A 22,879-nucleotide genomic window follows, 5' to 3' on the forward strand; every position below is an offset into this window, starting at 1 on the left:
TGTTGTTTTCTTCCCTCTTGTATTGTGCATTGGATTCAGCCCAAAAGAATCTCTTGATTCTAGGTTATCAGAAAGAATCTTGGTAAGCCTGGCAATAAGCTCCTCTATGTGGATAACAAGGCACCGCTCGCCTCACAGCGGATACAAAAAGGCTATAACATGCAAACAGCAGAAATAATGGCCGACCAAAGTTCCACTTACCAAATAGATATGAGGCTAAGGTCAGACGCTAACAAAATACACCATAAGCAAATTAGGTACAATGCAATGGGTTTAGGAACGTAGAGGCCAACAGATAAGGAATGTACCGTAATGTACCTTGATAATTATAGCGAGCAAGCTTTTAAAAATCGGGTTGAAAAGGTTCTGCTAGCACGAAAGCCCTGCAGTGCATCAAATACATATTTTCAAAAAGTGAAGTATATATTTTTTTTAACTTCGTTTAAAAAGTGATTTTTTTATCAAATACATATTTTCTCCAGTTCATTTCATTTTTATGAGTTTAATTTTAATAAACATTATAACTTTTGGAAACAAATCGTCTTTACTCTTTATATTATTTGATCAAATTTGTTTTTATGAGATGTATTTTTCCAAGTTTATTCTCAAGACATATAAATTCAAGGTTGATTTCACCTCTCATTAAACGAACTTCACAAAAATATAACTCATAAAAAACGAAGTACAAAACTATGTATCTCCTAAAAACGAACTTGTGAATAAATGTTGTGACACGTTTTGTTTTTGGAAATACAAACACTTTTTCTAAACATAAATCTTATAAGAAAGAACTCAACTATATATCTTGTACAAGCGAACATTGGAAAAATATCCCCCCCGAAAAAAGGTAAAAAAATTACTTCATAATAAAGAACTTCGAAAATTTATATTTGATTAAAATTAACCCTGCTAAAATATTGTTAATTAAAAGAAGACAGTGGTTATGGGGTATTTACTGTGGCGCTGCATGCCTTTTGAGAATCAAATCAAAAGGCAGTATTTAATACCGAAAGGGCTGCATCGCTCTGCGTATCGAAAACAAAATGAGAATTTGATTGGGATAACCAAGAATTTTTTTTCTAGAAAGAAAGACACCAACAGGTTTAGTTATTGAGTTGAGGGATTTAATTATTGTTTTAAACTAAAACATCGTCAAAAACAAAAGTGGCTGAATAATGAAATATTTTCGATACTTCCATTTCTTTGAGGAAGGTGTAATGAAACGTTTCGTACAAAGTTATCAGTGATATTGGGTCTTTTTGAAGTATAGGTATTTCATTTTCACTAAATCATTCTTTATTTACATCGATCATTATTAAAACGTGTAATGTCTGGGAATGAAGTTTTTTCTCACAAAGGTAAACAACCTACAGACTCCGAAATGGAACATTATAGAAAACACCACTTGCACCAAAACTATCATTATACAACATAACACATGGTAACTTTTCTTGCTCATGAATTTTTAGTGTCAATATGTCTGATTGGTAAAACAACCAAAACAAGCTCTGTTTTTGGTGGGTAGTCGATTTTAGCCGTCCTTGGTGCACAACCAGAGCGGGACCAAGAGAGGGCGCAATTTTCATTGTTATCGATACTTGCAGCCTTGTCCTAAATGATAGAGAAGGAACCATTGCCATGACCATAATTTTCGAGATAACAGAAATCACGAACGCAGCTATGGATGCAACCAACGGCATAATGCGAGTTACGATGGGATTCCATGGAATGGGTCCACCAGGGATATTCGAGTGCGCCTATACACACAGCGAATGTGATTAGTATAAGAAGCCATTCACTATGTCGTTGAACTAAATCACTCTTGCCGCCCCGAACTTACCCGTATCCCACGCCACCTAGTGGTCCATTTCCAATGAGCTCAAGGCTACGACGTAGATGAGCGGGAAAAACTCTTAACTATTTTTTAAAAAAAGAGCAAACCGTGTTATCGGAGTCGTGGCAGGTCTTATGATGAAATCACTGCAATTTTAAAGTAAATTTAGTCGCTACAAATCACCGAATTAATAATGGTCATTCTCTGTAGCAGGTAGTTGAATGGAAATAAAAAGCGAGTAATTTCATGTATTAGTTTAATACAGCGAAGAGAGATTTCTCTATTCGAGTCGTATACAGAAGATGCTTCTAAACAAGAATATTTTGATATGTATTCCACCACTTCCAGAAACAGTGAACTCTATTTTCCCAATTAGTAGCTTGAACACAAATAGGCCTAGACCCAGACCGAGGTAAGACCTTAAAAGCGGGGATTATGGATCCTGGTGGATAAATACAATCAGGTGGAAACTGTCATCCTGACGAACACTGTGGCTTGGCTGGGAATTGAAAGAGCCAAATACATTGCGAGGAAGCGTAAAGTGCCCACCTGATTTCCTTCGTGATCTTAGAAATGACTCTATCGGGGTTTGTCAACTTGACACAAAAGACAGTTTGTTTTGGGTACAAATTACTGACTAGTTCTTCATCCAACATCACCACATATCTGGGTTGTGCAAATAGATGATGTTTATTCATGTTACAGACGTTATGTGAATTCACATCAACGTGTGTCTTCTGATCCACTGTCGCATCTTGCCCAGTTGGGTTGTCGGCTCCTCTTCGTCCTCCTCGATTGGTGGGGGCACGCCCACCACGTTTCCATCAGCCGTACGGTAATATCTCAGGATGGGGATCATGAGCAACGTTGACTCTATAATAAGAATGAATGACTGCCATTCTGAAACAAAACAGAATAAATGAAACTTTCTATTACTGATATCATAGTTTTCATAAACTTTGTGTACACTTTACTTTTCAACAGTTCAAGAGGTGTGAATTCTTGATGTCTAGCGACACAAAACACTTTGACTAATAGATGCACTGCTCCCTAATATGGGCGATTTGCAATAGCGCGCTTCCAAGAGTTTGTAACGCGTTGGCCAATCACAACGCGCGAAATCTGTTGCCCTTTCCAAACGGGTCGACAAATTTCATTGTGATTGTCCAACGCATTGCAAACCCTTGGAGGCGCACTGTTGTGAAACGCCCATATTGGTTTTCAGTGTGCGCTCTGCGTCACAAACTATAAAGGCCCATTTCACGCTCGCGGTAACAGAATTCGTGCCGTCTGAAGTAAAGGACAAATGATTTTCTATAAGGTCGTTTACGGTCAAAGCGGAAAACCCCCGCAGTCGCTCGATGAAATTGCAGCCGTTACACGCGTTTTCGCTTCAGTGTAAACGTAAGATATCGCGCGGCAGTACCACTTCCTGCGACTGCCTTCCGGTACCTGGCGTATAAATAGGCAGTTATGGTTGAGTTAGGTGAAGAGCAACTCACGATCAGTCAGCGTGTCTGCTGGGAAGGGTAGTATGCATCCCAATGGTCGCCACCAGTTTGCAATCATAATGATCGTTGGCTGAAAGCCAACAACTATGAGTCCAGCTGTCATCAGACGTGCCTTTGCCGGTAGTTCGTATTTCTGGAGGTCTTTGCTAATGGAGGCGTTAGTTAACATGTTCATCCCTGTTATTGCGGTCAAGGTGGACGGTACAGATACGGCGAGCACCAAGATAAGATTGGGGAGACCAGCTAACGACTGGAATGGTTGAAAAAGGGTTTAAAAGTTCAAAACAGCATATAGAATGTATGATATGTGATACTTGTATATACGCCTACTTAGAAGATATCAAAGGAGTTTGTTGCGTTACTTGTCTTAGGCGATGGGGGATAGAGCCTGAAAGTAAAAGATCACTCAGCGAGCTTCCGGAACCCTTGCGCGGTCTGCCTTTGGAGATTTTACATTGGGCTGTCCTATTACGTTCGATAATTTATGGAAAAATGATTCCTGACTGAAACCACCCCATGAAGCACTCATGTTGGAATTTTACCTTTACCTTCCTAGAGTAATATTTAGGATAAGTCACCGGAGATGGGTAAAAAACAAATATTATAAACGACCTTTCACGTCCGGCAATATCGTACCTAGATCTCCTTGTTCATGCACGTTTGTTTTCACTCGCTGTGCTTTCTTGAAAACGAGATTGTACAACGTTGCAAAGATTTACCTACCTGCCGTCAACGTGTTCCAGATTCCGTTGAGTTGATACCACTCAGTTGTTGTCAGCAAAAGTCAGATAAAATATTAGAATCTTTCTTAAAAGTAGAATATTGCTTTAAGTTTATTACCTTGTAAATTATAAATTTTTATAGAATATTTTGATATGTTTTATTTCGGCTTTCACCAACAGACTACCATAAAATTTCAAACTGTAAAATGTTCATCTGCGTAAGAGGCTGCCGCATTGCACTGTTCTTCAGGTATTTTCGGAAATGATGGGTCAATTTTTTGGCAGGATATTTCTCCTTTCGGTCAGGTAATTTTTCAGTTTCTATCAACTGATATACTAGCAAATATTGTCCAAAGCCCCTTTTCCGAGTTGGATTTTTTAAGAAGTAATTGACCAAAAATTTAAGAATTCTAAAATCTTTGGACGTTATTTTTTATATCCAAGGGTTCCGGAAGCGCGCCACCAGGGGTCAACTTTCAGGCTCTATAGCGAAGCCGAGGCCGTTTTCCAATACTCGACTTCGTCTCAGTCGGAGGCTTCGACTTTCTTTTTTAACCGCCGGACTTTGAAGTTGTTGGCTCAAAAGTAAGCCCGATAGTGCCAAAAGGAACATCAAATAGGAGACGAATGAGCAACATACTTGAATCTAATTTGAACGCTTATGCCTAACAATTGGGGATTGATGGAGACGAAGCCTTAAACGGAGACGAAATCGAGAATTGGAAAACGGCTTACCATAATCGACGTAAATAGACGCAGGTAGCATCGTCACGGGCACCGACAGTCCCTGATGAAATGCAATCATGGAAACGCGTTATTTCAACTGACACAAACACGGACGCAAATAGCCGGCACAGTTGAAGCCTCTTCAACAAAACCCTTTCAATCCTGGCCGAGTTACTGACTCAGATACTTGTTTGAGGATTTTGGACACCTTTCATTAGACAGCGCCCTCCATGCGCGTTACAATACGAAGATCGTAGATGCGGGGCAGCAGTTTGTCAGCGTGCTCTTGCCATAAAATTAATCTTAGAATGGCAGAAAGTAATCTGTAAATCCTTCAAAAATGAGAAAATACTCTTCGTTGTAATCCTTGTCTACTACAGCGACTGCATTACTGTCAAAGTGGTATTTATGTTATTTTCTTCTCTCCTCTCATAGGTTAACAGGCTCATATGGTATACCGTGTTAGTGCCTATTAAAGGACGGTTATACATCCAAATCACGCTCGATATTTGTATGATAAACTCATCTCTATACAATGAATTGCGATGTCTGTGGACGTCACACTGTCTCTTCCGTGACTCCCTTCGTCTAGACATCTCACGGGCTGTCTGCGATCATTACAACCATTCCATGACTCGGTAAGGGAACAGCGAAAGTGACATCAAGGCTTAATTTAATGGTTTTCTCAGTAGGAGAGTGTAACAGGTAATATCTCGTATCGAGTTTGCACTGCCTGCTAATTATGCACACTCACCAGTTTGGCGAAGCTTGCAATTGCCCTAAAGAACGTCACTACGGGCCGGAGGACGGCAACTTGAAGCACTAGAATCTTGATCATTATGAAGCTCCATCTGCATGGAAGGGATAAGAAAAATCCAGTTGTGTGTCCAACAGGAGAGGGTAGAGGTTGCCACCCCCCGGGGATACGCTGCATTTTTTGTTCCAAAAGAGCGAACGATATTTAGCAGGCTCCTTTATAGAAGTAAGCCTCTTTCACAGAGAAGCACAAGTTTGGAGAATCATTTCAGTGAGAAATCCCTCGTCTCCCGACTTAAAACCTAGATACGCCACCGTGTAAAGTTCAGCTGCGCGGTGCCTTGTAGATTTAGTAATTTCTGGTTACAGTTGGTAGGAATCCGACTAACCAATTAAAGCACAGTTTATTTCGAACATTATTCTGTGTTCTCAAATGTTTTCCCACCACTTCTAGTTTTGGTTTTCTTAGTTAAAGCACACACAATTAGGATGGACAAAACGGGTTGTTAATGCCGTACTCCTCTTGACAATGCATAAATGCATTTATATTGTATAATATGAAGTCAAAAGATGAAAGTAGAAGGACGAGTGAAAGAATTGCTTATAACAAGCTATATAGATCTTTATGTAATGTTTCCCTGTAATTCTGGGTATGTGACATATTGCGAACCCAACCTGATTTTCCCATACATTGTAACCTCAGTCAAAGCACACGGTAGCAAAGCGATTGTTGGATCTAGATTATACTGACCGTGTGAGACGAACCGGTTTGAAGCAAAAAAAGCAACAAAGTAACGGCACGTTGATGTTGAACATGACTTTCTCGGCAGCCAGCCGCGCCATCATTTTCCGATGCCCCCCGTAGTAATCCACTTGGAGCACTATGAACTTGAACATGACGAAGGCGTAGTATCTTGGTAGAAAGCAACACCCAAAATATGACAGGATCCCACAAAGAGAATCTTACTTAATTTCCTCCAGTGACGTTGTTCAACTTCATATTGCAGGAAGAGCAACCAAGCTGTTTGTTTTGACGCATCCCGCAGTTTGGCATCCTCCGAAAAAATTACATAGTGCGGTGAAAAATGTCAACCTGTGGATGCTTTTACATGTAATCGATTTACAATGTGCAAGAATGTTTGAAATGTTTTCAACAGGCACGTGGCTTTTGTGACCTGCGACTCATGTCGTTAGGTTGAGTCACAATATCTGGCTAATTGATGTTGGACAGGACTATTATTATTCACGCAGTTGTTATATTTTGATTTTTGACCAACGTTGGCAAAATATTCACTTTTTGAGAAACAACCCATTTTTATTAGAGTAAGCCAATCAGTGACTTCAACGAACTCATCCTGTATTCTAGAGAGCTGTAGTTTAATCCTATGAGAAATAATGGAGGGAAAAGAAAACACCCTAATTTTGTGGAATCTTACCAAATGAACTCAACAAACCTCCATGATTAATCTTTCACAATCGAGGAGATAATTTCGTGAAACTTTAAAATTAATCCATTGTATATTTGCCTTTCTCTTTCTAATTTTGTTAGTAAGATGATGGGGACAAAATCGAACTAAAAATCCAGGCATGAAATTCATCAACTGTTTCACAACAAAATAATTCGATCCGCACTTTTGGATTGCTTAAGTTTTGTACCCAGTTAATGTCAATTTCGATGAAGTGGAGCTATTCCAGCACAGTATTTTTATGCCTTCATTTAGACAGGCTTTATGTGCGTCAAACTCCGTCAGCAGTAAAGTGCGTTGTAATCAGTTACGTTATTTGAAGTTTGATCCTCGTTTCAATAGAAAAAAATCATTAAAACATAAATAGCATTAGGTACCGTAGCTCAAACAAGGTTAATATCCACTTGAGTCGCGCTCTGGGCCAAGAACACGAGATAAAAAGTACACAATCTCCCTAACAACTAATAATGCCACGCAACCAAAAGTTTGAGGGTTTTGGTTTAGTGTCTGTCTGTTGGTTTGTTTGCTTGTTTTGAGTGTGTCTGCTCCACCTGCTCATAACAATGTAAACTGTGCCTGTAGGAAAAGGGCCAGTTTAAAACGTTATGCCATTATCGGGTGTTCGAGGACAGTTTCATCAAAGTTTAGAAATTTAAGATCTTGGCAGTTGGTGTCTTGGCTAAAGTTCGCTTTTCAAAAATCTATATATGTATGCAAGCTATGTTTAATACCTGGGAGGATCCCCGTGCACCATCACATGGTTCACAATGAAAAATTAAAATGGACAGAGGGATAGTTACATTGAACTGATCCCCTCGAAACTCCATTATTACGAAACGACAATTATAATTTTGGTCTCCATCATAACTTACAGATCTACCAGTGCCAGACAGAATGCTGTAGAACTTGGAATTGAAAGAGCTGGGAAGCAACAGATTACAAACACCTACCAGGAGTTAAAATAGAAAAATACATGTAGAATCAGTAAAATGAAGAGATTAGGCAAAACGACAAAAACAACAACAACAATGGCAACAAAGAAATGAAGGTAATAAGAAACAAAAGTGATATCAGGATAAAAAATGAACAGAGATTGACCGTGGAAAAACTACAATTGTAAGCGCTCAAGACCTTTTGCCGGACACGACGATTCTTAAGGCCAACGTTCATGATACAGATGTACAATGTACGTCTGTATTACAATCCTGCAGAATCTTACATGAGAAAGGCATATTTACTGGGTTTTAGATAGAACTCCCTTTTTCAGTACTTTTGAATACACTTTGGTTGTTGGGAAGTTCGAAATATTCTTCACAATCCGCCTTTGTTTTTTCTCCCACGAGAAGGGGGGGGGGTGATTCACTAGCCTACCTCCCCAAAAGTTAGAGGAAATACGCACCTCAATCCCCTCCTTGGGGTTTACGCCCATGCAAATACGGGTTAAAAACGACAAGCACGAGACAGAGTTGTCATGAAGTTTGCGTATCTGTTGCCATTCACGCCGGGGGCAAAATGGCGGTCGTTTTCTACAAACATTTTTACACTTTTTGGTGCGTAAAAGAATCCTTATACTACACCATTCCCCTCCCGGCCTCCCCCAAAGAAAGATGGCTTGGCACCCTATCTGAAGTGCCATTGCTTGTAATTATAATGTCAAAAATGTCCAGGGAGTTTTCACTCCGTTCCCGGGAATCTCAGGAACTCTTGAGTCACTGGGGGATGTGTTTGATAATCATTCGTTTAGAGTGTGTTGCAATTATGTGGACATTGTACATGTAACAGGGGTAGAAGGGGCTGTTAAAGGCATTACATGCAAACAGAAAACCAAAGCACGCAGCGTTGACACCAACGACCAAGCACAAAACAGGAAGTCGTCAACAACCGGTATCTTGAGAGCGACATGACTTACGGGAAAGGCGGACATCATAACGACAGTGTTGAGCCGATGGTTGGCCACGGACGAACGGGGGACCCGCGTTGCCGTGAAGAACGCAGCTTCTAAGAATATCACAATGACCGTGAAACTTGCCACGGCCGCGTAGGAAAACAGCAAGGTGAAGACAGGATATCCACCAAACTCTGTCGTAAAAAAGCAGAATGCAACTGTCAACTGATGCATATTGATGGCGCTGCCAAGCACAGATTATGTGCTAGGGTTTTTACATGCTTTGACAGGGAAGAAAAATGAAAAATAGCAATAACTCGCCTTTCTCTCTCCTGTTTAAGTTGTAAAAATATTTTGGCTTTTTTGGGGGGGGGGATTCCCCCGTCGGCCCCGTGGATTGGCCCTTACTTTTACCAACTTTATTTTCTACTTCCCAGTTCTTCAAACTGATTAGCAACTGTTCCCTATTTGGGAACTTAACTATAGCAAATATTACATTTGTCTTTTGTGAATTACGAAAACGGTGAATTAATTTCGGGGAGAGTAGCATGGTATTTTCAATATCCAAAGAGAGTGGAAACATTGATGCTTGTTCTAAGATAATTCTGAACCGGTTTCTAAAACTTTTCCCTTTAGTATGTCGTGAAACGCCTCCCAAACGGCAAAGGCACCTTGTGAGAATCGATCCTACTTTCTGTGATTCTATGTAAGACTGAAAATCGAAAAATGGGAATATACCAGAAGAGGAGACATTCTTACCACCAGTGAGGGATCCCTTTGTGAAGTCGATGGTTCCATTCTTAGTACAGTCTTCACCACTGTCGATACCTAAAATAGTTCCCATTTCAAACCATTATAGTTCGATAGTTAGAAGGTGAGACACATTTTACCCCCTCAAACGGAAGTCGTTTTACCAGAGTCCACTTCAGAAACATGGAGATTTTTTCCCAGCACATCTAAACAAATCCCTACGGAAAATCTTTACATTTCTTTTGCTTGCCAACTAGCCATTTTTGGTGCCTCTACTCGATGAAAAATTGCGGGTTAATGAGAGCCTTGAACTTCGTTCCCAGGTAAGGTCGCACTTCCTTATCTTCCAATTTATATTTGCAGGAGCGGGACTCAACTGCAATGTGGAAGATACACATAATTTATCTGACTGTAGCAATATAATAACTCCACGAGAGCAACGTTTGTAATTTCTGCACAAATCAGTTTGACAAATTATCATTAGGTCAAAGATGCGCAACCCATGCGTGTCCTAATCGGTCTCAGTTTGGAGTTGAGTTGCACGAATCCTTTGCCAATTAAGTTCTTAGGCAAAGATCAACCAGTTTTCATACCGAAGTTCCTTGATTTGCCGACCATGTCGCGCCAACGGCGTGGCTAAGAAATGGGGGTGCCCCCTTCATGAAAATTGTCGCCCCTCATTTGCATTTTGGAAACTGAAGCATTTTGGAACCCCCGTTCCTAGTCCTGGGGACACCATTATTGATCAGGCCCACACAAATTAGCGTGAATCCCCCCGCTAACCCCTTCCCCCGTACTCGGAATCATTGCTACGCCGCTGTGTCGCGCTGGAAAATTTATCCACTGGTTTATTTATCCACTACATTATTCGCAACAATTATTTAGGCCTTTCTTGACTTTAATATTCGTCATGGTTTGAAAGTTCATGTAAGCACAGTCACGGGATAGTGATACGGTCAAAATTAACGGGATTGACTTTGTTCACAAGATTTCTAAAAACGCCATGAAGGCCTGACCTTTCGATTCTCACAGAATCCTTGACAAAAACAGAATGTAAAGTATTCTGTCAACTCTTTATTAGTCAGTGACATATCTCTATAACACTCAATAAAACATTTACAAAGAAATCGATTAGCACATAAATTCGACTATTTATTTACATAAATGTAATGTAACAATGTAAGAGTAAACATCACGCATGGCTCCGTTTTTCAGACAGCCATTTCAAATTATACCCAGCAAGGTATGGGACGGAGGGGTACCCGCCTACATGTCCAATCCCTGCACACACTCTAGACTTTTGTTACCTAACACCCCCTCCCATGTCAGTAAAGAATTCCCGAGATTCCGATCAAACAATGACCAACATAAAGGTGCGGGGGTGCTCTCTGTCCCATATCTTGCTTCATATGTTTCAAATTGGGTTAATATCCATCATTATAACTACTGGCATGCATATGGCTCTCACAGTTTCAAAGTGCATAAGATCACAAGATGTCAGCTTCACGAGTGACTGGAATCTTTGTTGATCCCTGCGTAATGACATTTTTTACTGCCAATAACTGCCATTGGCTTCTTTGCCACATTCTGGTATTTTTCCCATCGAACTGTTGGACACGAACGGGTCAGTCTCTAAGGAGGTTGAGGACCCCCTTGCTAGAAATTCCAACACATTACATAAACTGTAGACAGAGAATTTCCAAAAATTCTAACACCTACATAAATTATAGATACTGAGTTAATTATCTAATACTTTAGGAATGTCAGCAATGTAAATATCAGCATATCTGTACTGGGCATTTTCTACAGTCAGTTTCACATAGAAAAGCAACCGGGCCCTTTCCTTTATTTTTTCCGCTCTTTCTCCTCCTTCCTTAACATACGCTACCGTATTATCAGAATACATCCTTTCGATGCTGATCTGCGACTCGAAATCAGTTCCATTACATTTCGCTCTGATAAATTAACACTTCCTATGACACATACTATATTTCTATTTACAGCTTGAGGAATTGAGAGTGTAGTCGAGAGGAAAGCATTATACTGTGTATATAGAAGTGTATAGGGTTATCAGCTGACTGATGCTTGCAATGTAGAACAAAATAAACGAGGAAACCAGTTCCATCAAATTGCATATGTACAAAATAAGCGGATGAATGTTATTATATGGTGTTGTGTCGATTATTTACAAACAACAATGTTTACATTAGTATAAAGCGCTAGCAGGTATAGATAACCATATAAAAGAATCGATAATTCTGTAATGCATGTTGATTGATTATAAACAAATCAATTCCTAACCAAACACTTACGATGAGCAGATACGTTTGGAATGTTGCTAGATCGAAGCATCAGAATTGCGTATCACTTTTCTTTTTAACCATTTCTGAATTTTGTCTGTTTTGTGTGTGACTTTGCTAAGATGTACGAGAAACATGTGTATTCGAATAATCGGTTCGAAACACTATCGGAAGTATAATATCAAGCTGTATCGTGGCAGTGGCAAGGGCGGATTCGGAACCGTGTTTTGGGGAGGGGAGGGGAAACTGGTTTCTTCGGGCGTGTATCCTTCATGACCCCTCTGAATGGTGAGGACAGGTGTGTTTTTACACGTTTGCGTTAGGAAAGGAAATAAATAAACCACCGAAACCGCCCTTCTCATTATGTTTCATTTTTTACTCGGGGGAGGGGATGGCCCCATTGCCCCTCCCTTGGATACGCCAGTGCATGGAGGGTAAAGACTATAGAACTATTTCAGTACATGTCTGAAATGCTGAGCTTGCTTGCCAAACTTTTTACTGAGAGAAGACGAACAGACACAGTCCACGTACAGATAGTGTCCTCCCTTTGTATTGAGCAACACGTACTGAGCCACCCATCATGCAGGTTAGCCTAAATTGTGTTGATTAATTTAAAATGCAAAATTTCGGTAAAAAATTAATGAATTCCACAACCACAGCAATTATCATGTATGCTGAACAATGATTGAGCGATGGTTGATCAGGAGTTGCAAAATCTATAGTTGACCTTCAAGATGGTGAAAACACCTGAACGATTAATCAGTTTAATAAAAACAATCCAGTTAAATGAATTGACTAATAAGCCTTTTTGTGAGCTTAAATTTGAATTAAATCTAGTACGATTTCTTTATGTTTGAAAGTCTTCAGCCTGGTCTTTGAATAATTGGTCACATTTAAAGGGTCTATGCAATGCACTTTTACCACAATCCTTACAAATCTGCATCCTTTTTGCCAATTCTGATTTGCCTTTTTAAACAAGATATTTAGGTACTCTTTTGGCTCTCCAGGGAGAAAACCTCAGTGTTGCTCTAATCTGTGCTCGAAAACACTGACATGTTAATATTTTGCAGCTTAAAACATCCTTTTCCTTGGTGATTCATTGTTGCTTGAAATTCATAGCAACCAGCAACCCTTTCTCAGTGACATATTGAGTGAGCAGATTTGGGTTTCCAATATAAACAGAAAATCTACAAACTGAACAGTGTCTTTTCTGATTGACATCACGGAAAAACGCCCTCTATTGTGCAGAAAGGCATTGGCAAACGTAAATGCGTAAAACAGTGCAGGACGTCAACAAGTTTTCACACACTGAAGAAGACTACAAGTTTCCAAAAATGAGAGCATATCACTGCCTGGACTCTTTAACTCAATGTAACGAGCGATTTGCGTTCACCTGTTCTTGCTTTACATCAGTGTGTGTCGTCTGATCCATTGTCGCATCTTTCCCAGTTGCGTTGCCGGCTCCTCTTCTTCCTCCTCGATGCGCGGGGGTACGCCCACCACGTTGCTGTCAGCCGTCCTGTAGTATCTCAGGACAGGGATCATTATCAATGTAGACTCCAGAATCACGAGGAACGCCTGCCACTCTGAATGAAGGGAAAATAAGAAATAAACAAATCAATAGATTCGAAATAAAAATAATCGGAACAATTTCATCCATGGACACTGCTGAAAAGGAAACGAATCATGTTCTGTAAATTGTTTTTACGCAATGTTGCATTGCCTGCATTCCCAGAGTTTACAACGTGTTGGCCAATCACAACATGCGAAATCTGTCAACCCTTTCCAAACGAACATCGGGTCGACAAGTTTCAACTCTTGGAGGCGCACAATTGTGAAACGCCCGTTTTTCTCTGCCATAAAGATTAAGTTTTCTGATCGTGCGGGTTTCCTCCCTAAAACGAACCATCTTTGTTCTTTTTTGTCTATCATTCGTTAAAATGAAGGCATGATACACAACCAGACCTTTCCTCATTGATACACTAAACTAGGGTCAAAGTATACGCATGGTTCTTTTATTTACAAATTTTTCAGTATTACAACAGGGCTCAGCATCTCCTTTGAAAGCAAATTAACAAGATAAAATATATAAAGGTCTATCGATGCAATGTTCGACCCAAACCTTTGAAATACACCTTTGAGTTCAAGTAATCTTGTATTCCTTTTGTTGGCATTCTAAAGGTAAATGTGGTGTCACTATTGCTTTGATGAGCACACACACAGACTGCTGGAATTTGTTTAATATTGTGCTATTCTTCCTTTTCTTTGTTAAGCACATGGCAATGAGCCAACAAGCAACCCTCTTTTAGAAGTGTAATGAGTGAGCAACAGACAAACCTAAATAGAACATAATGTGTCAAACTTGATTAAATTAACATGACGGCAACAGCGCCCTGTGCTCTCCAGAAAGGCCCAGACAATCTTTGATGCTTTACAAACATTTTTCAATACAAGAACACGAAGTGGTTTCATACATCGAGCGCGAGGTAAGAGTTTAAAAGCTACAACTTGCAAAAAGTGCTCCTGAGAAAACTTCATCGCCTGCACCCTTATTCGAACTTACGCGAGGCCAGCAAAAGCGAAGGGAAAGGGATGAAGCAACCTAGGGGTCTAAAGACTGTCCCCAGGGAGATGAGAGTTGGCTGAAGTCCGTTCATCAACAGGCCGGCAGTCATGAACTGGCTCTTGGCAGGCAGGTCATATTTCTCCAGATCCTTGCTACTCGATGCCTTGGTGAGCATGTTCATTCCCGTCACTGCCGTCATTGTGGACACAACAGTCAAGGCTTGCAGGATCAAATCCGGCACGCCGAGCAGGTTCTGTTGCCAAGGGGAGAAAAGAAGACTGAGGCGATCCTATGACAACCTAGACTGGACAGGAGTTTTTGATTGTGGTCTACCTGCTGCACACATGACGTTTGAATTCAGTGCGGTCGCAACGACCATACACTCTCTCTTGGGATTAATTTTTGTTTTCAAATGTTGGTATCACAGAAGACGGTTAAAAGAGTACTCACCACCTTCGCGAAACCAGCGATTGCTTTGAAAAAGGTTAGGATTGGTTTAATGATGTTTGGAGCACCAGAATCTTGATCATCGTGAAACTTTTCCTAAAAGATTGTGCAGACAGAGCGAGGTAAAAATCCTCCCTAAAACGAACCATCTTTGTTCTTTTTTGTCTATCATTCGTTAAAATGAAGGCATGATACACAACCAGACCTTTCCTCATTGATACACTAAACTAGGGTCAAAGTATACGCATGGTTCTTTTATTTACAAATTTTCCAGTATTACAACAGGGCTCAGCATCTCCTTTGAAAGCAAATTAACAAGATACAATATATAAAGGTCTATCGATGCAATGTTCGACCCAAACCTTTGAAATACACGTTTGAGTTAAAGTAATCTTGTATTCCTTTTGTTGGCATTCTAAAGGTTGTTTTCAAATGTTGGTATCACAGAAGACGGTTAAAAGAGTACTCACCACCCTCGCGAAACCAGCGATTGCTTTGAAAAAAGTTAGGATTGGTTTAATGATGGAAGTTTGGAGCACCAGAATCTTGATCATCGTGAAACTTTTCCTAAAAGATTGTGCAGACAGAGCGAGGTAAAAATTAGATATAAAGAGGCGATTTCACGGAAGATTCACAAGAAAACATGATATCAGTCCCGTCGATAGATCGAAAAAAAACACACACAAAAAAACTCCGGGAAAGCATATAAAAATTCTTTCGCACATAGACCAATCCAGTGACAAGAATCAGGAGCCATTACGGAGGTGTCCCCACGTGCGTTAACAAAAGAAATATAAATGCACATTGAATGCTCCCTCGTCAGCCAATGTCAGCGCACTACTAACCAAAATCACGCGCTCCGAAGCTAAGGAATGTGCGCCTGATGAGTGACGGGGACACCACGGTGGTTGCAGTGGTGGCACAAGACTCTTAAACATGGGGAGGGGCAGGTGGGGGCAATATATTTGGAACGATCAAGTTAATGAATTTCAAATGTTGAGGGCAAGAAAGAGTACAGAGGATGTACAAGTAAAATTGCCGAGAAATGCCCTCTAGTCTTTGTGTAGTAGTGGCGAACTATGGGGGAGGGGCAGTCATCCCGTAGGGGATGTCCCATCGCCAACCAGATGCCTCCCAATCGCCCCAGCATTGCAGCAATTTCCGCCGCTGTTTGGAAGTGTGACTGCTTGTTCTTTTCTGGTCGTTATTCCAAGAGTTGTTAAATCAACTGCATATTTGGCAGTGCATCGGCATCGAAATCCGCTTTTGAAAACCAATCCAGTATCTTTTCTGGATACTGCATCGTAATTATGTTCTAAGGGAGTCAAATTTCGGTTGCGGGGCAGGGCAAAAATTTGAGTGTTTTTAGTGTGGCCTCGTGACCTTTCTAAGGGTAAAGAGAAAATTTGGGTAGCTTTTATGAGAAAGACATTTCTCATGTACTTAAAATCCAGAGGTTCTTTTGGAGAGGCAGAGGCCGCAGGGCAATGTTGCTACCCAATGGTTTTGCCAATCGCTGTATTAATTGGTGTGGCAAAATGACAAATCTTGTCAGAAACAGACCTTGTCAGACGGACCGGTTTGAGGCAAAAGAAGCAACAAAGTAACGGCACATTGATGTTGAACATGACTTTCTCGGCAGCCAGCCGCGCCATCATTTTCCGATGCCCCCCGTAGTAATCCACTTGGAGCACGATGAACTTGAACATGACGAAGGAGTAGTATCTTAGGAGAGAGCAAAAACAATTGGCAGTGATAGAATGTGTTTCGCAAACCTTAACTTTCTAGATTTACAGACATGTTGTTTGTTGTCACGATTGTTTTTTACAAGCCATGCACGCCAAACAATATGAACAAAGAATGTGCCTTTCAAATAAGAATACACTTCCGAAAAAATTGTTTATTGGTTCCTAAAGAATTACTCATAAACTCTGGTTTCCGTTTCAGGACAGCCCCCTTTAAGTGGAGACAAACAGCATCTATTGACGTGATTTTAATATATACCAGATAGTTTAGTTTTGGGCAAATTCCCTTGTTATTAATTGCTTCTCCCCATTTGGAATAAAATGGGTATACCTGAGCAGGGCAGAGACGGATGCTGTCTTTGATTATAGTCGTTAATGCCTTAATGGGAAGCATTGAGCTGCATTCTTCCCACTTGAAGCTGAGATAGTTTCAGTAATGTTCATGGACCATGCAAGCGGGGGCAATAATAAATAATGATGTTGGGCCTTGGACATCAGTAATGATGGGTATGTGCTCTCTAAATGCACGTCATCCTCACATGTATACATCTTAAACTTTTCACGAACGATGCTCGTACTCAGCAACTTTTTCCAAGGCCAAAGGTAGATCCTGTTGGCCGAAATTTAAATTTTCAAAAATGTGACGTAGCTATTCTGAACATTTCGAAATCAACTTGTATAAACTCACTATCCTGGTCTTAACAGTTTATAGTAACATTATTTAACAAAATCATATTACTCACAAGTCTTGCAGTGCCAGACAAAATGCAGCAGCACTCGGAATCAGGACTGCTGGTAGACAGAGCAGTACCAAAGCCTGAAGAATATGAAATGGGGGGAAATAAAAAAAATTAAAGTTGCTGTGCTCACTTCAAAATTTAAAATAGGGATGAGGTGGGGGGCACCTTAGGGAGAGGAGGGAGCATTATCCTGTAATGTGAAACGAAAGTACCATAAAGCAATCGATAACTTAATAGCATAAAAACGTTAGAATTTGTGAGACAAATCAACTTTATTCAATGCAATTACAAACAATCAGAACAAAATGGTTGTGTGATTGGGGGTCTCTAAGGTATTCCGTGTTCGTGCTATAGGTTTTTTTTTTACTTTTAAGCGAAAGATTATTGCATATTAGTTGGGTAAAACTTGGATTAAAGAAAACGCGATCTTTAATGTCACATTTCCATTTCTTTTCCAATAAATACCTGCTGTCATGGACCCTTACTGATCCTCAAGCTCATTTCTTTTGTACAAGATCATCAATCGTGGCCCTTTTGTCAGCTGTATGGGCCGTACTGGCCTCCACCGTTCGGCGACCTAAACTGGAGGGCACATGCATGCCACAACTAGACAATTTAAACTTTTCTGACTAGTTCAAAGTGCGTCAAATGACCACTTTAAAATGGAAGCTTAACAGCACAGAGGCATGTACATTAGTTTTGCACATGACAATATCGAAGAAGCAGATATGAATTTTTTTGCCCCTAAATCAATTCCTTTTATAACTCAGGAGGCACTGAATCAGAATCCGTCATATAATTGGGTTTTCTGAAATGCTTGTTAGCATTTTCAGACTTGTTTATAAGGGGTTCATGAATGGCACTGATATTCAGTCTCACCTTCGGTTCAGCCAGTGACCCACGCCAGGCTCCACAACAGCTTTAAAACGCACTAGTTCAGAAGTACACACCGGGCTTTCCTCTTTTAGTCAAACCCAACCCTCTACCGAAGCTTGAGATTTTATTTTTTATAAAATTTCTTTTTTTGTTTTTGACAAAGCTTGCAATTTTGACTTTAAACCAGTTAGCCCTAGCCTGAAGTCCTGCCAACGTTACGTACTGATCTCTCAGTCTGACGTGAAAACGAGACATCGATTGACTGGTTCGCCAATGAGCTTTCTGAAATTGTTTTGTCTGTGTAACCTGAAACAACCTGTCCCTGTAACTGCCACTGGTCTTCTCCACACGACACGCTGTGATGGTATCTCAAAACATGTCCAGACTCACCGGAAAAGCAGACATCATGATAACGGTGTTGAGGCGATGATTGGCCACGGACGAACGTGGGACCCGCGTTGCCGTAAAGAACGCAGCTTCTAAGAATATCACGATGACTGTGAAACTCGCCATCGACGCATAAGAAAATAGCAAAGTGAAGAGCGGATATTTAGCCAGCTCTGATGATAAAAGAACAGAATGATTTCACTTCTAACATTATCTGAGTAGTTAAGCATGCATTCCTGTGGCGTAAACTTTAACAGCTGAGCTTTCACCAGAAAGATTTTCACAATGCGTTTTATAGCATTAATATGAAGAAAATTACAAAATGTAACATGGTAAAAGATGCGAATAAAACAGCACAAATCACACTGTACATGAATATAACAATGTCAAATGCCTACAAAGATTTTGCCGTGTCTGTTCATGGTGCAGTGGGATGACAGTCCCACAAATGTCCGCAAGACTGACAGGAAAAGGAAGAAAATACAATTTGCTGCAACTGGTTCTGATTCCATGAACTATTAAACATAAACGATTGTAAAGCAACCAAATTGAAATATGAAAAAACGTGACCACAGACTTTGATTCATTCAATGTCATTTGTAAATACACATGAAGTGTTGCAGGTTATAATCGAATAAAACATTCCCGACCCCCCAAATTTTTCCGCCCATGACACAGCAGGGCGAACTTATTATATCCAATAACCTGTAACCTGAAAGTGAACAAAACTAATCGCAATAACAAAGTCTGAGTTCATAATGCGCTAAAATTCTCACATGGAAGACTCAAGATGCATATAATTTCGAATTAGGCTAGATGTTAAATTTCGAATTTTGAGGTTTCAAAAACTGTCGTTAACCACATTGATTCTTTCCTCGGTCCGTGTTCGAACTGTTTAGGCCCAAGGCAGGGATTTCTCTGACAAGACACTGGCACAAGCTAAGATGGGCACTAAACCACGGAAGGTTAGAATCTATCCACAGAATTTGGCTTGTCTGTCGATCACCGAGTCCAATCCAGATGAATGTAAACGAAAGGCTTACCTGATGTTAAGGACCCATCGGCCCAGTTGGTCTCGTTTTCACCAGGGCAGAACCTCTGTGGAATACCGAGTAAAGCTCCCATCTTCTATGGATACAGGTCACTGGAAAGGACCTGAACAATTTACAGTATCCTGAAAATGTGGTGCAGTAATATGCTGTCCACTTTTCACATTATAGTAGGCACGTTGACTTCACGTTCAGCACAAGCCAGATTAGAAAGATGCCGCAGATTTTGATACTCTATAAGATTAAAATTGGTACAAATCGCGGTTCCCAGCCGAGGTAAGAAGGGTGATGCGCGTTCAAGTCTTATACACATTAAGGCCCAAACAGATAGAATGCGTCATGCATAGTGCTTATCGCGCTGGGTCGAGGGGCTGATCTTGTATAGTTGCTGTCTGAAGGGGCAGAAATACTTCCCGTTATCAATTAACCGATGTTCAAAGACAACCTTTGTAACATTGCAGGCGATATTGTGTTTGCATTGAGGTAAATTGCCTTAAGGCTCAAAGACTAATTGTGTCTTCTGGCTTTGTAAGCCAATCCCTGAACGTTTCAGCCACATAGTAGCAGCAAAATGATCATTGACAAATTACAGTCAAAGAGATGTTTGCATATTGTTTCCAGAAGTGAAGAATGATTTTTCTGAAGACTACTGGGTCAAACCATGGTCAAATATTGACATAGAATCCAGATTTGCTAAGTCTTTTTCCTGGTCAAACCCACACTATTCCCAGGTCTTTACGTCCCAGTGGCATGCCATTGTAGATCCAGAATAAGGTTCATTTTGACCCAAAAAGGTTATTGCAGACCAGGATTCAGTTTCTGAGTCAATCGTACCCATCCATTTTAGAGAGTATTTTTGTTTCCGCTTGTAAAGCCTTTTACAAGCCCAAATGAATCAGGAACTGTGTATAAGTTAATCAAGGTGTGCTTTGAAGAGTTTCAAATTAATGCAGTCGGCATCGATTCATCAACGAAAAGAACTTTCATTGCTGTTACCTAAATAAAAGCATCGTGTACAGCTTTTACTAATGCACCGTTCCCCTGTTGTGCAGTGAGAATGTAGCTAGCTGTGCAGCCACGTCATTGTCTTCATAATTTAAATATATGCACCCCTGTAGTTATTTTGAAATTCTTTGAATGAAAAAAAAAAATCATTCCCACAATTGGTTCCACATTGTAGCGCCTAAATGAGTTGCGACAGGTAACGTAACCTATACCAAAAACACGAGTGTCATTAAGTCTCACTAATAACCCTAACCACACAGAGTCCCAAAACTAAGTTGCTGTTAATATCCAACTTGAGCAGAAGCACCCATCATTGGTTGAAAAGTCATGTTGGTGCTAAGTGTTCATTTTCTTGGTAGCCATGCGACCGTAACGTGTGTTTTTAGTCGTTTGTAAATCAGCGAAGTGCAGTTCCAACCATAGGAACCTACGTTGCTAGGAAAATTGTACCCTCTCTTGGCCCCGCTCGGACCACGATGTAGCCAGAATTGGCAGCTGAGCTTGAACATCATTAAGTTGCCTCTGAACCTTGTATCTTAACTTCCGCTCTAGCTGCAAATACGTGGACGTGGAATGTAAATAGAAGTAGCCATAGCTCCGGAAGACCGATTTTACATGGCCGGGTGCAAGTTGGTACCTTTTACTGTCAAATGTACGTCAAGCAAACAGCCTGTACTGGCTCAGGATTTTGTTCCTGCTTGGTTCCACTGGGCTACTGAGAAAAATTACACATACTGAAGACTTGGCTCGGTACCACAGACCTCCACCGACATTTTCTCACCCACATACCTAATCAGTAGCACGAGAGCACTGCTTTTACTGAGGACTCGCCCAAAATAATGGAGAAAGCATAGCTTTTACCATGAAAAGGGAAAACAGTAACGCCTCAACAAAAAAAATCCTCAACTATCTACCTCAATTATATTTTAACAATACAAGTCACGAGCTCTCAATGCTAATCTGGCTACCATTAATCGCCCCTTACAAGCACAACCAAAGTGTGCAGTAAAACTGGACGGTCAAAATCCTTACAGCCTATGGCGCTTAATTGTCACTGTCAAAATGAATATTGTGTATGGATTAAATTAATATGGCATGAAAAAAATGAAAAAAATAAACTTATGAGGTTTTTTCGCAAGCTCTCGGACGAGCACTGAGCATACAGTGCTTATTAATATACGTTGAGCAGGGGGAAACCTGTTATATATAATTAACATCTCCCCAACGCAAAAAATACATCTTGAAAATAATGTCCAATTGGGTTCAAACTTTGCAAAGGAAGTGCTTTAGGCAAAGAGTGACCTGATGTGATGATGCCATTAGGTGACAAATCACGTGACATTAAAGGTGCATCTTATAAAGTACTACTGAAGTACATTTCCGATTGGGTTGAAACTTGGCAGGTATTTAGAAATGGAAGTGTCGTGAAGGGAGGAAATCGACTTCATGTGATGATGACGTCATCAGATAATTATGTCAAGTGACATTATAAAAGGGGCACTCTACCAAGTGTTATTTCTCTTGAAGTGCATGTCTGATTGGGTTCGAAACTCGAACCTATATGGAAATGATCAAATCATTATACCATAAGGTTTGTGTTGAATATTAATTTGTCAAATTTCAAAAGGCGAAAAAGCCATCTGTTCTGTTGGCAACAGACAGGTAAGCTCTATTTTTAGCGAAAAAGGTGTTCCTGTTTTTCTTTTTGTTTTGGCTTTATCGCATTTTGCAAAAAGGCATTGTTTTTGTTCTCTGTTTGGGCTTTTTCGCACTTGTACGAAAAAGGCATTCTTTACCTTCTTTTTATTTTTGGAAATTGCAAAAAAGCCTTTCTGTTCGTCAGGATTTTTAGGGGGAGGTTCTTCTTCTTTTTGGGCCAAAAGCCCATAGACTTTGCACACTTTTTTCTGTGCAGCACTTTTGCCATTAATCTTTGTCGCACAACACTCAAAGTTTCGCACAGCACTCAAAGTTGTCATAGGCATAGTCATTATTGCATAGATGTATGCCGAAGAGTTACGTCATGATGACGTCATCGTTGGTCATATTGCGTCATTACAAAGTCCATTATTTTAGAGCCCTATATCTACAGTATGTCTGATTGGGTTGAAACT

General features: G+C 40.3%; 2 protein-coding genes across 2 annotated transcripts; both read right to left on the reverse strand.

Annotated features, from left to right (window-relative positions):
* On the reverse strand, positions 1 to 9,958 carry LOC147800590 (organic solute transporter subunit alpha-like). Its single transcript, XM_087141613.1, has 7 exons — positions 9,660 to 9,958; positions 8,925 to 9,094; positions 7,888 to 7,961; positions 6,301 to 6,462; positions 5,548 to 5,644; positions 3,337 to 3,595; positions 1 to 2,734 (listed from the first exon to the last, which is right to left on the reverse strand). Exons 1-7 carry the CDS (start codon positions 9,742 to 9,744, stop codon positions 2,553 to 2,555), a joined length of 1,029 nt encoding a protein of 342 aa, XP_086997739.1. The 5' UTR covers positions 9,745 to 9,958; the 3' UTR covers positions 1 to 2,552.
* An 823-nt stretch (positions 9,959 to 10,781) lies between these two features.
* Positions 10,782 to 20,149, reverse strand: LOC110986858 (organic solute transporter subunit alpha-like). Its single transcript, XM_022249117.2, has 7 exons — positions 19,755 to 20,149; positions 18,715 to 18,884; positions 17,452 to 17,525; positions 16,527 to 16,688; positions 15,434 to 15,530; positions 14,514 to 14,769; positions 10,782 to 13,536 (listed from the first exon to the last, which is right to left on the reverse strand). Exons 1-7 carry the CDS (start codon positions 19,834 to 19,836, stop codon positions 13,355 to 13,357), a joined length of 1,023 nt encoding a protein of 340 aa, XP_022104809.2. The 5' UTR covers positions 19,837 to 20,149; the 3' UTR covers positions 10,782 to 13,354.
* Positions 20,150 to 22,879: the final 2,730 nt, after the last annotated feature.

This window comes from Acanthaster planci, linkage group LG01 (genome assembly GCF_054643075.1).
Source record: "Acanthaster planci isolate LZ-2023a linkage group LG01, COTS_SCS, whole genome shotgun sequence".
In the NCBI taxonomy this organism is placed as follows: Eukaryota; Metazoa; Echinodermata; class Asteroidea; order Valvatida; family Acanthasteridae; genus Acanthaster; species Acanthaster planci.